Here is a 15,457-nt window from a genome sequence, read left to right as displayed (position 1 = left end):
TGCACACACAGCCAACAGCGGGAATCGGCTTGGGCAGCGTCCTTCCAGGCTCCTGGGACACGGGCCGGCATCCCACGGCACCTGCAAGACGGGTCCTCTTATGGACGTGCTGGACTGAGCCCTGTGACAGGCACCTGCGCCTCCATTTCCCGATGGCTGCCCCCGAACCAAGGGCCAGGGCTCAGCCTCTGACTTGGGCCGGGGCGTCGGGGTGGCTTGGAGTACGTACCTGGCCTCTGGGGAGCCAGCCGGTCACTGAGGCACTGCAGGGGAGAAGGAGGCCACGCCACATGTGTGTCTCCCCTCCCAGCACCTTGCATGTCCCCCCAGCCTCCCGAGGGAGCAGCTGTGGCAGCAGAAGCCAGTGCCCATGTTGGATGCAACAGGGTCACTGCTCTTTCAGCCACAGCAGCTGCAGGGGCCAGGCCAGCAGAGTCCCTCCTGGTTCCCTGCCTGCTCCACCACCCGGGGCCCTGGGCCTGCAGACTCCTCACCTCGTACTTCTAGGCGGCACTCACACTGTGCCTCGCCTTGTAAGTTGGTGGCCCTACAGACATAGATGCCCCCGTCGAAGGGGCAGGGCTTTCTAATCTCCAGCGTCAACACTCCCTGCTTGCTGAACATGCGGAAGCGGGCGTCTTCCCCCAGATCCAGGCCGTTCTTGAACCAGGTAATCTTGGGCTATAATCAGGTCATGGGAGGAAGGCAGACCATCTCAGGTTGACAGGAGGCCTGGAGGGAACCTGTTTCTATTCTACCGGCTCCCACTAGGGTCTACACGATGCCCAAGCAGGGAATGACCAGGGAGCCAATGGAGACTGCCAAGGTCCTCTTCAGGGAAAGGAGCCTCGCTGTGAGCCCCCGTGGGACAGAATGCAGGGAAAGGTTGGGGAGAGGACCGATGGAGGTTGGAGCCTCTGAACCCTGTCTCCTGAGTCTGCCTGGCTCAGGGCCCCAAGCTCTCTACCTTGGGGCTACCCCGGACAGCACAGCAGAGGATAGCGTTGTAGCCGGCGATGACTGAGCGGTTCACCAGGGGGCGGGTGAAGCTCGGGGCCTCAGAGAAGTCCAGGGCCTTATAGTTGGGTGGCTCATATGTGATGCCTGTTGGTAATAGAACTTTGTACCAAGAGTGTCACGCCACACTGGGCCCCCTCCCTGCTCCCACCGCCCTGCCCTGCTCCCACCGCCCTGCCCTGCCCCCACTGCCCTGCCCTGCCCCGGCTCCTCCTGGGGGTGGGAGTAAAGGTACAGCACCTGGTTTGGGGATAAAGACAGGCTCCTTGGTGGTGGCGGCTTTGTCACTGGGTCCCACCATGTTATGGCTGAAGACCCGGAAGTAGTAGCCGTTGCCAATGATGAGCTCTGACACCACGCAGTGAGTGCGGCGGTAATGCTCCAAGACAGTGAACCATTCCTGGGGGTGTGGAGGAAATGGAGGCTCTCTGGGGCCTGGCCCTACTACCCATCAGGGGCCTCTTTTGGGGGCCCCTGGTGTCTGCACCCCAACTGTGTCAGGAGCCAGGTCAAACAGGGAAGATGAGCAGCAGACCCTTTCTAAGGTCAGGGGAAGGAGTCTGCGTGGCCCTAGGGAGGGTCTGTATGGGGGGCCCAGAATCCCAGGCTCACCATGGTCTTCTTGTCGGCTTTCTGTACCGTGTAACCCCAGATCTCTGTGTTGCCATCATCCTGGGGTGGTTTCCACTCCAGAGCCACGTTGAAACCCCACGCTTCCATGACCCGAATGTCCTGGGGAGGGCTTGGCTTGTCTGCAGGAGAGAGTCCAACTGGAAGGTGCCACCTGCTGGGGGGGCTTCCCCCCACCCCATAGGAGGGGGCCCAGCGCCACGCACCAACGATCTGCAGGACCAGCGTGGCCTTGTCCTCCATGTTCTCGATTCGCAGCGTCACCTGGTAGGTTCCAGAATGGGTGCGGCAAGCAGCCCGGATGAACAGGATGGTGTCTGTGGGGCTGTTTCGGATGCTGACCTCCTCGCCTGCCAGGGGCTGCCCCTCTTTGGTCCAGGTCACCTGAGGCCGGGGCTTGCCCTGTGGGGAGGGACAGCTCACCCCTGAGCCTGGCACGACTGGGTGGCATTTCAGGGTCTGGTCAGCCCTGAGACACGTCTCCCCGCTAGGCATAGATGACACACCGGGGCGGGGGGGGAGGCACAGGGAGGGTGGCCGGCCCTACCTGGAAAGGAATGAGGAGATTCACGGGCTCCCCAACCTTTCTCTGGATGGTCTGGCGCAGGTGCCTGGGCAACTGGAGTCGTGGCCGCTCTGTGGGTACCAAGTGGGCGGCTCAGCAAGGGGAAAGCCCTGCCCCAGGAGCGCCACAGCTCCTCTCTTCCCGAGGCAGGGCCAGAAGGCTGCTGAGAGGAAAATGCCCCTCCCCTAGCTCCCCCAACCCCAGCCCCAGAGGGTCTACAAAATCCCTGCTTCCAGCTCTGTCTCACCACACCCTATAAGAGGCAGGGATCGGAGAGGGTGAGCAAGTGATTCAGGGTCACACAGCTAGCAAGTCACAGGTCAGGATGCAAATGTAGGTTTTGGGTCTCTACCCTATCCCCCAGGCTGTTTGCACCCCAGGCTGCTGCCTCTTTCCAATCTTCACATGATTGAGCCTCGGCTGGGAATAGAGGAATGAGAAGTGGATCCCAGAGGGGTTAATCTGATACGGAGTCAGGGGCACAGGGACAATACCCGTTGAACTGAGAGGCTCATAGAGCTCAAGGGCAGAGGTGTGATGGCCTACATGTTCCTGTCCCAGAACCCCCGTCCCAGAAAACCGCAGGGAGCCCTCTCCGAATATTTGCCCTGGGCCTGGGGCATGAGAAAGGCTCTCCTGTCCCCTCTTCCCGGCAGGGGCTCTCCGGATGTGCCCCCCCTTCCGCTGACCCCAAGGGCCAGGCCGTCCATGGCAGGTCTGTCCCGTGACTGCACAGGGGCCACTCACGCAGTATCTCCTGCACGGTCACGGGCTCCTTGGTGGCGACGGGCGCCCCGGGCCCCGCCATGTTGTGGGCGCGCACACGGAAGAGCAGCCGCGCGCCGGTGGGCAGGTCCTTCACCAGCATCGAGGTGCGCTCGGTCAGCCCCTGCAGGGCGGCCGTCCACTCCGAGCCTGGTCGGGGGAGCAGCGTCGGCATCCGCAGCGCCCCCACCCCCGCTCCCGCCCCACCCCAGGCTGTCTGGGGCCCAGCGCGCGGCGGCGGGCCTGGAGGCTGGCTCAGGGGCGGTGCGGCCCGGGGCACTCACAGCCCTCCCGGCAGTACTCCACGCTGTAGCCGTCCAGGCCGCCTGCTCCCACGCGCTCCGGCGGCCGCCACTTGAGGGAGACGGTGGTGTCCGACACGTCCTCCACCGCCAGGTGAGTGGGCTCGCTCGGGGGGCCTAGGCACAGGGGGAGTCCGAGAGGGGCCCCACTGGGCATGCACCACCAGGACGACCGAAGGGCCGTGACCCAGCCCCCCAAGTGACCACCGGTCCCACGGGGGCGCTCCCCCTGTCCCGGCCTCCCCCCACCCCGTGTTGTCCCGCTTCCAAGCCAGAAAGAGCTCCGCTCCGGGAAAAGACCTGTGTCTGCACAGGCTTAAAGACATGAGCAGCGGCAGCGGGCACAAGACAGCTGTAAATCGGAAAAGATACCCCAGAGAACAACCATGCTTACAAGGAGCCACTTCCTTAGACAATGGAGGAAATGCTACAGATGTAGCATTTCAGGAAAAACTAGCCCAAAACCCGGAATTTCCTGGCACTGTGCACTTAGATGAGTCCACTAAGAGTTAAGCAAACTGGAAGTCAGTCCCTAAAGGGAAAGGCCTGCAGCTTGCTACCCATAGGCATCACCCTCCCTCCCTAGTTGAAGGGAGCAAGGAAGAGGGGTCCGTTGACATTTATTGAGCACCTGCTGTATGCCATCCAACAGCAGTTCCATGAAGTAGATATTGTCATCATTCCCTTTTTATAGATGTGGAAAGTGAGGCCTGGGAGGCACCAGCAGTCAGAGTGGTGTGAGTCTCTGCTCCACCCCTACCTACCAGCTAGGTGATCTTGAGCAAGTCATTTAACGGCTGGGAACCCCACTATCTCCATCTGTGAAACGAAGAGGCTTAGCCCCAACTGAGGCTTAACGTGGACCCTGATGTGGTCTCGTGTGGTGGCCGTCCACAGAGCAGCCTGACCAGGTAGGGCATGGGCCATGCCAGGCCAGGGAGCCTCACCAATCGGCATGAAGGGCTGGGAGGCCGGGCTAGGCCTGGACATGCCAATGGCGTTGACCGCGTAGACTCTCATCTCATACACGACGCCCTCAATCATGCGCCGGGCCTCGTGGCTGAGCTCTCGCAGCAGGTCAAAGTTCAGCCGCATCCACCGGTAGCTCTTCTTCTTCTTGCGCTCCAGGATGTAGCCTGAGGAGGGCCAGGCAGGAGCTCTGGTCTGGAGCCTGGACACCCCCGCAACCCGGCCCTCGGCTCTACCCCTATGCCCTCCACTCACCCAGGATGGGCTGGCCTCCATCGTAGGCAGGGGGCTCCCACTGCACCGTGCAGGAGTCCTCACCCACGTTGCTGATCTTGGGGGCCGCAGGGGCGTCTGGCACATCTGGGGGGTGGACCTACATCAGCCCTTCCCTGGGCCCAGGGCCAGCGCTGCTAGTTCCCTCACCCCCCCAACCAACAGCTAGCGCCTGCCTCCTCTGCCCCATGGATATTTCTAGAATGCGGCTCTGATCATGTCACCAGCCTGTGATTGACGCTTTATGGTTCCCCACTGCCCATGTTCACCCTGTGTCCTAATCCCAGTCCTCTCCACGGAGCTGAGAGCACGCCCTATGATGTTTGTCAAAGGCCTAACGGAGTGAATGGATGGGCCCTCCCTGCTTGCCCCTCTGTCTTCCCCTCTTGGCCCTGGGCCAGCCAGCCTCACCGATGACCTTGACTGTGAGATTGACCTGGTCCTCGCCCACTGGGTTCTTCACTGTGACAATGTAGACACCCTCGTCTTCCTTCTCTGCTCCCTCGACAGTGAAGATGCTGCGGTCCTTGGTGGTCTCCACGCGGACCCGGCCCTCGGTCTCACACAGCAGCTGGCGGGGGGGGGGGGGAGAACTTGCGGAAAAGGGCCCCAGTTGGACCCCACAGGCTTTGACAGCCTCTGCAATGACCCCAGATAGGAACAGAGCTCAGAGCAAAGTCCGGAGAGCAAATGCAGCCTGAGCAGAAACCACTCATGTGAGCGCCTAGTCCAAAAACCTTGATGTGGGGCCTGCGGGGGGCAAAGCACTGGGGCGAGGCGCTTGGGCTCTAGCTCCAACTTTGCTGTGGAACTTCAGGCGATCACCTATTCTCTCCGTGCCTCGGTTTTACTATCTGCTGAATGGGAATAACATGACCTTATAGAGCTGAGGGTCCTGAAAGGACTCAGGTAGGTGGAGGAGGTGACTGTTGGAAAAGCCAACCTGAGTGGTACCCAGGCAGCTAGTCTTACAGGGAAACCCACTCCCTGGTTGGGAAGAAGTACAAAGTGAAGGTCGGCCCCCGAAGACGGGAGCCAGGGAACAGCCCAGGCAGGAGGGTGTCCCAGCAATGTTAAGGGGACTTGTGCCTGATTGAGGCACGAGGGTCCCCCAGAGACCTTGCCCGGGGCAGCAGCATAGCTAGCCTGATGAGGTGCCTTCACGGAGACCCCACTGAAGGGTAGAACCGTGTAGGCAGAAAACGACAGAAGGCCAACAAGCCTGAGCCCACCATCAGCCGCACTCACCTTCTTGTCAAACACCCACTCGTCACTGGCACCAGCATCCCCTGTGGCGTCAGGGGCTGGCCCTGCCGGGACCTTGTTTTTCTGGGAACAGAGCAGGAGGGAAGCGGTGGGGACAGGGGCTCACCTGGTCTGGAGGGAATCCCGGCCCAGCAGCCCCTCTGTCCCTGCTTTGCCCACCCCCCATTCTGCTGCTCACCCTGCCCACCTCCCAGCCAGTGACCAGCTAGCTGTAGGCCCTGCCCATGTGGGTAGGGAACAGGTGCCAACATCCTTTGGTCCCATGCACCCATTTGACAGATGGGGAAGTAGAGGAGGGAGTACCTGTGGGATGCTCTTCTGCCAAATCACAGTGGGAGCAGGGTCCCCGGAGATAGGGACATCCAGGCGTAGCTTGTTCCCAGCCACAACCACAATGGTGTCCGGCTTGCGGCCCGGGCAGTCCAGGTGGATCTTGGGAGGTTCTGGGGTAGGGTGGGGGGGGAGATGGCATGGGTCAGAGAAAGCCCCCTGAAAGAGGGGGATCCTGGAAGGAGCACGTGTCCCTAGTTGTTGATTTTCAGTCACTCTGAGGTATAATTTACACACAATAAAATGCCAACATTTGAGCATACAGCTCGACGGGTTTTGACAAATGTGTACACCTGAGCCTCAGTCAAGATGTAGAACGTTTCCATCCCCACCCCCAGGAAGTTCCCAGGGAAGTCTGTAACCCCAGGTCGCCTGCTATAGCATTTCTCATACTGTGTTCAGGGGGAACACCAATGTCCCGCCAGAAAAAAGAAAAAAGATGTTTCCGTGGCCAAATCAAGTAGGAGACCCTGGATTAAACAAAGTTAAGCACATTTCTTTACCACGGGACTTTCTAGAGCCTTTGACATGCTAGCACACCTTCCGAATCAGCAAGAGGCCGAGTAAGTATTCAGTGTTTCCCAAACTTACTTCACCAGGGAACCCTGTTAAGATGGAGTAACCCAGTCCGTGAACTTAATTTGGAAAGCACTGTCCTCGAGCATGCCTCAGCCTCGGACTGTTCTCCTGACGTTAGGATTCTAAATGCCTGATGGGTGTTTAATCTACAAGCAGGAGGGGTACGTCTAAAAGCAGAAAAGATTTGGGGCATCTGGGCGCTCAGTGCACTGAGCATGTGACGCTTGCTTTCAGCTCAGGTCATGATCTCGTGGTGGAGATGAAACCCTGAGTCAGGCTCCAGACATAGAGCCGGCTTGAGAGTCTCTCTCTCCCTCTCCCTCTGCCCTTCCACCCTCTAAAAAAAAAATAATAAATAAACAAAGGCAGAAAGATTTAATAATGAAGTCTCACATCTTTTTCTCTCATCTTTCCTACCCCCACGGAGGAGGCCCTGTCAGGATCCCCACTTTGTTTTATTATTATTTTTTTTTTTAGGATTTCCACTTTAGAGATGAGGAAACTGAGGCTTTGAGAGATTTTAACTGGCCCAAGGTTGTGAGTGGTAGGGCTGGGGCTGGGTGTTGGGGTCTCCACTCCAGGCTCCTCACTCTTCCCTCTGTCTGGGACTGGAGGGGGACTCGTGTGGAGGGGCCCAGGGAAGAGGTCCCGACACTCACCTTGCCTGGGCACGAAGTCGATCTTGACCTCTGTGAAAGAAAGAGGAGCAAGTGGCACGGGGCGGGGAGCGAAGGCAGAGCCCAGCCACAAGGCCCCCACCCTGGCCAGGTGCCAGCTCACCCATGAAATGGAGCTTGGCTGACAGGTTGCAGGCAAAGCCCTCAGGCACAAAGCTGTAGTCAGCCTCGTCCGCAGGTGTGACGTCATCAATGGTCAGTTTGTGGACCCTGCCGAGAAGTGGGGGCTCAGGGGGCCCCCCAGGCCACCCACCCCCCAGCAGCCTCACTATAGTCAGGGCTCCAAGGGCCCCTGACCCACCCCTGGCTCAGTGGTGGTCTGATATTTTAAATGCTTTCTTTCTCTATTTTTGACTTTCTTGTCTCTTACGTGTTTTCAGAGATGGACAATATACAAGTGCCCCTTGGCTGGGCCCTTGGAGACTGAGCAGGGGCTGGTCTCACTAATCTCTGTGACCTTGGGCCCAGCACCGGCCAACCCAGATGCTAGAGGCATGAGTACGAGAGTGGGAGAGAGTGAGGGCCCCTGGCCAGGGCTGGCGTCCAGGTGGCCTCCCACCCTGCCCTGGTCATGAGGTGGGGGCCGGAGGCAGGGGGGCTCCCAGCCTGTCTCTCTCACCACTTCTCTGTCTGTCTGTTGCCTCGGCAAGACTCCCTTCTGTATGCTTCTGTCTCTCTGTCTCCGTCTCTATCTCTTTATCTACCTTAGTCTCTGTCCTGGGTCTGCATGTCTGTCTTTCTGTCCATCTCTGTCTCTCTGTTTCTAGCTCTCTCTATGTCTCTGTTTTTCCCTGTGTCTCTACATGTCTCTCTTTCTCTCTGTCACTGTCTCTGTCTGCTCTTCTCTCTGTCTCTGTTTCTCCCTGTCTCTCTGTCTCTGTCTTAGTGTCCCCCCATCTGCCCCCTCCGCGATGGGGCTGAGCCCCCACACTCACCGCCCGATGTGGGACACCTTGATGCGGCTGTCGGGGACCAGCTCCTTCCCGTTCTTCAGCCACACGCCCCGCACGTTCTCGTCAGACACCTCACACTTGAACACTGCCTGGTCCTTTGCGCCCACCGTCAGGTCCGCGATGTTCTGGTACACCTCTAGCTTTTTCTCTGGGGGGCAGGGCAGAGCTGTGAGCTGGGGGCGGTGGGTGTGGGCGTGAATCCCCATGGCGATCACAGGGACATGGGGGAACATGCGTGCGCAGGCTTGGGTGTAATGTGAGCGTGCCTCCGGTCATACAGTGCCCACGGGGAGTCTCGGGGGTGGGGGGACGTTAACCAGGCCCATGGGACCCTCCAGAGGAGAATGGTGAGGCTGTGTGTGTGCCAGGTGACTGGCCCAAGGTCACAAGGGCCACCATCCTGGGTTTGCCGGGTTACCGTCTGCGGCCGGGGCGGGCTCTGGGGCTGAGCGACCTCACCCTGCACAATGAGCTCGGCCAGCGCCTGGCCCCCGCTGGTGCGCAGCGCGTAGTGCCCGGCGTCCTCCAGCGTCGCCTCATTGATGATCAGGTGGTGTCTCTGGCCGTCCTTCTTGAACCGGTATTTGAAGGTCTCCTCCCGGGTCAGCTCCACCCCATCCTTCAGCCTGGCCGGTGGGTGGGCAGGAAGCGCTGTGGCCTCCTCCAGGGAGGCCCCCAGTGTGCCCCCCAACCGGCCCCACCCATGCTCCCATTTGACCCGGGCCCCCTCCTGGGACACAGGTGACCTTTGGCACTCACCATTTGACCTGGGCCCCCTCCTCGGATACTTCGCACTCGAACTCCACCCGCTGTCCCACCATTACCAGCTGGTCTTCCAGGGGCCGAGTGATCAGCACGGGGGGCTCTGTCCCGCGGGGAGAACATGACAGTCTGTCCTCTGCAGCCCTTCCCCCCCCCCACCCCGGTTGCAGGCTCCCGGGATCCTGGGTGCAGGCCCACCTTTGACAAAGAGCTCAGTGCTACACTTCTCCCCGCCCACCACGCACTGGTAGGCCGCGTCGTCCGCCAGCGAGCACTGGCTGATGGTCAGCGTGCGCTTGGTCCCCACAGACTCGAAGATGTACCTGAGACCGGGGCCGCGGGGGATGGAGGTTCAGCCATACTCACCTCCTGGGCTCTGGGTGCCCCGTCCAACCCACTGTTGGGGTCCAGTGCCCCCACCCCAAGCCTTCCCTCCAGGAGCCAGACTTACTTGCTGTGGAGCAGAAGGGGTCACGGGAGCATCCCGGGGAGTGGAAGCCAGACAAAGGGAAAAAAAAAAAAAAAGAAGGAAAAAAAAGACAAGAACAGAGATCAGAAACAGAAAGATGGGAAGTTAGAGCCAGAAAGAAGGACATGGAGAGAGACAGAGCAGGAAGCAGCAGAGATAGAGATCATGGGCGGCGAGAGGCAGGTAGATCAGGCTGGGAGCCTCCAGGGCCCCCGAGCTCCTGCACCTGCCCCCACCCCCACCCCCACCCCCGCCCAGCGCACCTGCCGCTCATCTGGATCTCTTGTCCATTCTTCAGCCACTTGACCTCGGCATCGGGGTCGGCCAGCTCCACGGTCAGCCGGATCTTGTGGCCCTTGCTCACCTGGTAGGCTGGCTCCAGCTTCTTCTGAAAGGCTGAGCACCGCCGTCGCTGTCCCCACTGCTCCGCCGCCCTGCACCCCCGAAGGCTCACACCCACCTTGGGGGCCGGTGGCTGTGCCAGAGAGCTATGTCCTCCCACCCCCCACCCACCCTCCCACCCTCCCTTCTCTCCGCTGTGGTCTCTTGCTAAGCCGGGCTCCCCCACCCCACCCTGCCCCGTGTGTGCCACTCAGCCTCTCCTGCCCGCCGCAGGGGCGGGCTCACCTGTGCTCTTTTTCTCATCCCGCTTCATGCCCTTCAGCCTCTTGAGCATGCCCCGCAGGTCGGTGACCCCATGCTGGAAGGCGATGCGCTCGTACTCCGACGGGGAGGCCTGCCGCAGGATCTCCCACACGTCTTCCTCGGCTGGCGCCTCTAGCCTTGAGTCCCTGCATCCCGGTCCCACCAAGAGGCCTCAAGGGATATGGGGGGGGGGTGGAGAGGGGGCTCACCCCACCCTCCCCTGGGGCAGGGCTTCCCCATAGCGGCCCCAGGCCGTCTGCCCCTTCCCCTCTGGTGGTGCCACTTGAGCTGGCATTGGACTTGAGTTTCAGTGTGGGGAGTCCCTGCAGAAGGGGGGTGACGGGGTGCAGGCCACATCAGGCACTCACCTCCGAAAACTGCTGCTCCAGGCAGGGCAGGAAAGCAGGGGACAGTTAGAGGTGTGGGCCACCTGCCCGCAGGGACCTGGGGCCCCATCCCATGGGCCCTAGCCTCCTCCCTCCCTGCCACACCCTGTCCCTCCATTTACACTGCCCCAAGCACGCGGCCTTGCTTGTTCCTCCCGAGCTCTGACAGGTGGGTGTCAGGAGAACCCGAGGTGCAGAGACGCCCTGGTCAGGGGGGCTCCTCACCAGGTCCGTATGAGTCCCAGCCCTGGCTCTCACCCGGGCCTGACACAGAGTCCCACCAACCCCCTGCCGTCCCGAAGCGCCCGCCCGGGGAGCTTACTCTCTGAGCCGCAGCAGCACCAGCCATAGCGCAGGGTCCGGGAGAGAGAGAGGGAGAGGACACACAGTCAGCTGGGGGGCTGGGGGAGCCGTTCCCAGCTTCTCTGGGTCCCCCGGAGCCTACTGAGCTGAGCTATCACAGGCTTAAGTTGTCGGGGCCGTGGGCAACTCCGCGAGGATGTGAGTTCACAGGGTACAGTGTCCTCAGAGCCCTCTGCTCTTCCCAGCGCCAGGACAGACAAGGAAACCAGCTCAGAGTTCAGAGACCAGCTCAAGGCCTCACAGCTGGAAAACCGCAAGGCCAGGGTTTGAACCGGGGCCTCGCCGTCTGCCCTAGGCCTTGCTGCCCAGGGGCTCACCTCTTCTTCAGCAGTGAGCTGAAGTCCAGAGTTCCAGCGTCCTCGTGGCTGTCACTGTGGAGAGAGACACCCAGTAAGGCGGCTGTGGAGCCAGTTGGAATGGGCTTGGGGATGGCGGGGGTGGGGAGAGGTACTTCGGGAGGAAGGGGCACTGGCTGGATGGGGGCTCCCGGGTCTGTGTACCGGACAAGTAGGGGCTGGGACAGGGTACCTGATCCGCCGACCACTTCCTGCCAGGCTCCTGTGGGGGTTAGAACAAGTTCCTCATTGCCCAGGGGAGCTTGCTGTCCCCCATGCCTATCAATTTCATCCCCCCACATCCCTCCCAGCTCTGAGCCCGAGGGGCCTCAGACCCCAGCACTGGCCTCCCCTGGGCCCTGAGGAGAGGGAACCACTCACGTGCGACGGAAGGCCGATCGGAGGTCCAGTTCTCCAGGACCAACCGCCTCTGGGGGCAGAGAGGGAGGTGAGTCCAGGAAGGGGCTTCAGGGGAGCAGGCAGGGGGGCAGACATGAGGGACAGGACCCATGGGGACCCTGATCCCAGGACAGATGCCAGGCTCCCCTCACCATGGACAGTGAGATTGAAGTTGCAGCTGTCAAATTTGTCCTTGGTGGACACCTCACAGCGGTAGCCGCCTGCAAAGGTAGCCTGGGCATCTGTAATGTGCAGCTCAAACAGGTAGACCTGTGGAAGTGAGGCATCAGGGGAGACCAGGGGCCAGAAGGGGCGGCCCTTCACTCCTAAAGGAGGCATGGCCACCAATCTTCTCAGCCCCCAGGGTTTAGTTAACTCAGAGGGTTTTGTATAAATAGGAAAAGGAACCCCTTTTCAAGACATGACTGCCATCTGCTGGCACAGGGTGATGATAAAATATAAATCTGTGATGCCTACGAGGGAAATGACATTCGCTTAAGATAAGGCATTTTTGTGCAGTGCACAATCCACACAACTGAACATGTTGGCCCTGCCCTGCCAGAAGCCCACTTGCCTGGGCCAAGACTGTGGAAAAGTGGGAGAAGGAGCAGAAGCAGGGAGTCAAAGCACAGCTTTACGGCCTGGCTCTGAGTGACCTCAGACCAGCAAAAACAACCTCTCAAGCCCTGGTATCTTCTTCTATATAATGAAGGGCCACTTGGGCTCTGACACACATCTATCCATGGGCTTTTCATCCTCACTGGCTGATGCCCCCCCCAGCCTTCCTGAGCTCCTTGCCCCCCCAGATTTATACGACCCCCTGAGATGATCATGCCCTGTGAGCCCTCCAGGTCCCACAGGTCCCCTGGGCCTCCTCGTTCTCCCCATGTACCCCCGGCCCTCCGACCTACTTCCGAGCCTCCCCAGGTTTCTTCTTTGCACGTCCCGTGTGCTCTCAGTGTCAGGGTGACCCCCAGCACTGCCTGTGCCTCTGGGGCCTCGCAGGGACTCCCTGCCCTCTTTCCACCCCGTGCCTCCAGCGCCATGCCCCGCAGGCGCACCTTACTGGCGCGGTCGTAGCTACTGTGAAGCTGCAGGTGCTGGCCCGCTTTACTGCTCAGGTCCACCCACTTGCCTTTGAACCACTTCACCGTGGGTGGCTTCAGGAGGCTGGCTCCGGCCACACGTGCCGAGAAGGTGATGCTGCCACCTACACAGAGGGGCGACAGGCTGGGCTTGGGGGATGCCCTGCTGTCCCCTTCCCCAGACCACCCCTGGGTGCCTCAGCCTACACTCACCTGTGGTCACCTCGCCATCCTGTGGCCTCATCACAAAGAGGCCGATGGGGTCATCAGGGGCACCAGAGGCATCAGGAACCGCTGAGCTTGACCCTGGGGGTGGAGGCCTTTGAGACCTGTGCTGGGACACCCCATCAGCCGGCCTGGCCTCCCCTGCACCGCCCCTCTAACCTTCAGGACTCGGGGAGCCTCCTCTCTCCTCAGTGGCTGAGGCCAGGGCTTCTCCAGGGGCCCCAGGAGCCTCAGCAGGGGCAGGAGCAGGAGCAGGGCTCGGTACAGGTGCTGCTTTCTCTGGAAGGGGCAGGGGCAGGGGTCGTGGGGCAACTTCTCACCAGAGAGCCCTCCTCCTATCCCCAGCCCCCCTTCATCTCTGCCGGCTGATGGAATCAGCAGTATGCATCTCATCAGCAGTATGCATCTCGCCTTCTCCTCCCCCTTGCAGACCCTGTGCCCACGTCCTGGCGTCCTGGCGGGTCTGCCCCAGCAGCTCTGAGCTCCGTCCCCCCTCTCCATCCCCAGGTGAGGCTGGGGCTCCCTCCACACCCCCAGCAACCAGGGCTTCCCTGCCGGCACACACAGCCGCCAAGTCCCCATCTATGAGCAGGCGTCCTGAAGGCATTGCGGCTTAGTCATCCCTGAATCGCCCCTACTTCCACCAAGGCTGGAACAGGCGGGGGAGCCACATGGGGGCCTTCAGAGAGGTCTTGCTACGGAAGAGAGGAGGAGGGCATTCCTGGCAGACAGCACAGCCAAAGCAAAGGCAAGAAAGTGGAAAAGCACTTCCTATACCCAGGGCCATGGGGAGGTGGCAGGGCTGCCGCGGGATGCTGAAACCTCATGGAAGGCTGGCCAGGGTCTTACCTGCTTCTATGACCTTGAGGTCAAACTTGACCTTGGACGAGCCGGCGATGACTGCGTAGGACCCCTGGTCAGCAGGGCCCACGTCCCGCACAGTCAGAGTGTGCCTCGTGCCCTCGGCGGCCAGGCTGTACTTGTCACTGGCGCTGATGTCACTGCCCCCTCGCTGCCAGCGCACCTTTACTCCTGACCTCTCTGTCTCGGCCTCGAACACGGCAGAGCTGCCGGCGGCCACCTCTGCTGACCTTGGCTTCTTGCTGAAGGCTGAGACTGAGACAAGCCCATGGAGGCTGCAGGAGCCCCTGACTGTCCCATGCACCCCGCCCCTGCAGCCCCTCTTCCTAACTACGGTGATAAACACTTTAATGTATCATTTCATTGAATGGTCCCGTGGCTCTGTGAAGTAGATGCAAGTATTATGCCCATTTCTCAGATGAGAACACGGAGGCTCAGAGAGGTTAAGTGACTTATCTAAGATCACACAGCCAGGCCGCAGGAGAACCAGAGCTGTGTTCCTAACCTCCACACAAGAATTTTACTAGATGTGTCTCTGGATACCCGACACTCCCTGCCAAGGGGGGCGGGGGGAGCCCATCCCCCCTCTCCCCTACAATCCAGGGCCCTTAGCACGGGGCAGGTACTCTGCCTACTTGAATGTGTCTAAATTTGTTCTCTAAGGGCCTCAGGCTGAGAATCAGCAACTGAGATAAAGCTGGCCTGGGAGGGGCTGGGGGCCTGGATCCCTGCCCTGCACGACCTTGTAAGAGCACAGGCCAGGACCTGGTCCTTGGGCTGTGACTTTCTCTGCCCTTGGCCCAGGATGCCCTTGGTCCTGGGGCCTCTTAAACGTCCTCTCCCAGAACAGACAGGTGGCATCACCTCAATGTGGGAGTCCCGCCTGGTGTGGGCGCCGCAGGTGTGTAGGCTCGTAAAGCAGAGAGTCTCACAGCTGGAGAGAACCAGCCTAACGCCTCCTTGTACAGAGAGGGAAACTGAGGCCGGGAGAGGTCCCGGCCCTGCTCAAGAGCATTCAGCGAGATGGGCTCAAGTCTAGACTGAACTCGGGCTCCTGCTTGTGGCAGCCTTTCCCAAAAGGCAAGCCCAGGCCTAATCTTGCTGCAGCAGAGATGGGGTGGGGACAAGGAAGGGGTCCTCTGGTTTGCCCTCACTCTATCAGAAGGATGGAAAAGAGAAACTAAGAGTCAGGAAAGGACCCGGAAGACAGCCCCCACTCTCAGGAACTCACTCTGAAGCCTATGTCCCAATTGTAGCTGTCCTGGCCCTCCTTGCCACACACCCGGCCCCGACCCCAAGCCTGGAGCTACCTGGCTTCTTCCCTGGCTCAGGCATCTTGAGAGAGGTCACACCAGGAACGGAGCAGACACAGGCCACCCGAAGAGGATCTGAGCAGGACCGTCCCCCCACACTATATAAAGGGCCCTCCCCCTCCCCCAGGATTTCTTATCGGCCTCTTACCCGGCCACCTGCTAAATATAGACAAATTCCAGGGAGTGAGGCTCTCCAGGGAGATAGTGGGGCCACATTGTTCCCCGATAGCTCCCGTCCCTTCCCCCTTTAGTCCCATATGATGGCTTCTGCCCCCCAAACCTTGGTGA

The 15,457-nt window shown here is 60.5% G+C and overlaps 1 protein-coding gene across 1 annotated transcript; it reads right to left on the bottom strand.

Moving 5' to 3' along the window:
- Positions 1-252: 252 nt before the first annotated feature.
- On the bottom strand, positions 253-15,191 carry MYBPC3 (myosin binding protein C3). Its single transcript, XM_046015851.1, has 34 exons — positions 15,167-15,191; positions 13,845-14,111; positions 13,155-13,274; positions 12,984-13,076; positions 12,747-12,895; positions 11,838-11,955; positions 11,668-11,716; positions 11,480-11,509; positions 11,269-11,322; positions 10,911-10,913; positions 10,571-10,582; positions 10,185-10,348; positions 9,821-9,953; positions 9,540-9,542; positions 9,287-9,411; positions 9,086-9,191; positions 8,786-8,952; positions 8,309-8,474; positions 7,477-7,583; positions 7,356-7,385; positions 6,091-6,230; positions 5,770-5,850; positions 4,933-5,092; positions 4,504-4,608; positions 4,227-4,415; positions 3,262-3,396; positions 2,960-3,127; positions 2,195-2,283; positions 1,854-2,049; positions 1,630-1,769; positions 1,258-1,417; positions 968-1,104; positions 495-681; positions 253-263 (listed from the first exon to the last, which is right to left on the bottom strand). The coding sequence occupies exons 1-34, from the start codon at positions 15,189-15,191 to the stop codon at positions 253-255; spliced, it is 3,819 nt and encodes a 1,272-aa protein (XP_045871807.1).
- Positions 15,192-15,457: the final 266 nt, after the last annotated feature.

This window comes from Meles meles, chromosome 8 (assembly GCF_922984935.1).
Source record: "Meles meles chromosome 8, mMelMel3.1 paternal haplotype, whole genome shotgun sequence".
Classification (NCBI taxonomy): Eukaryota; Metazoa; Chordata; class Mammalia; order Carnivora; family Mustelidae; genus Meles; species Meles meles.
This window is presented reverse-complemented; position numbering and strand designations above follow the sequence as displayed.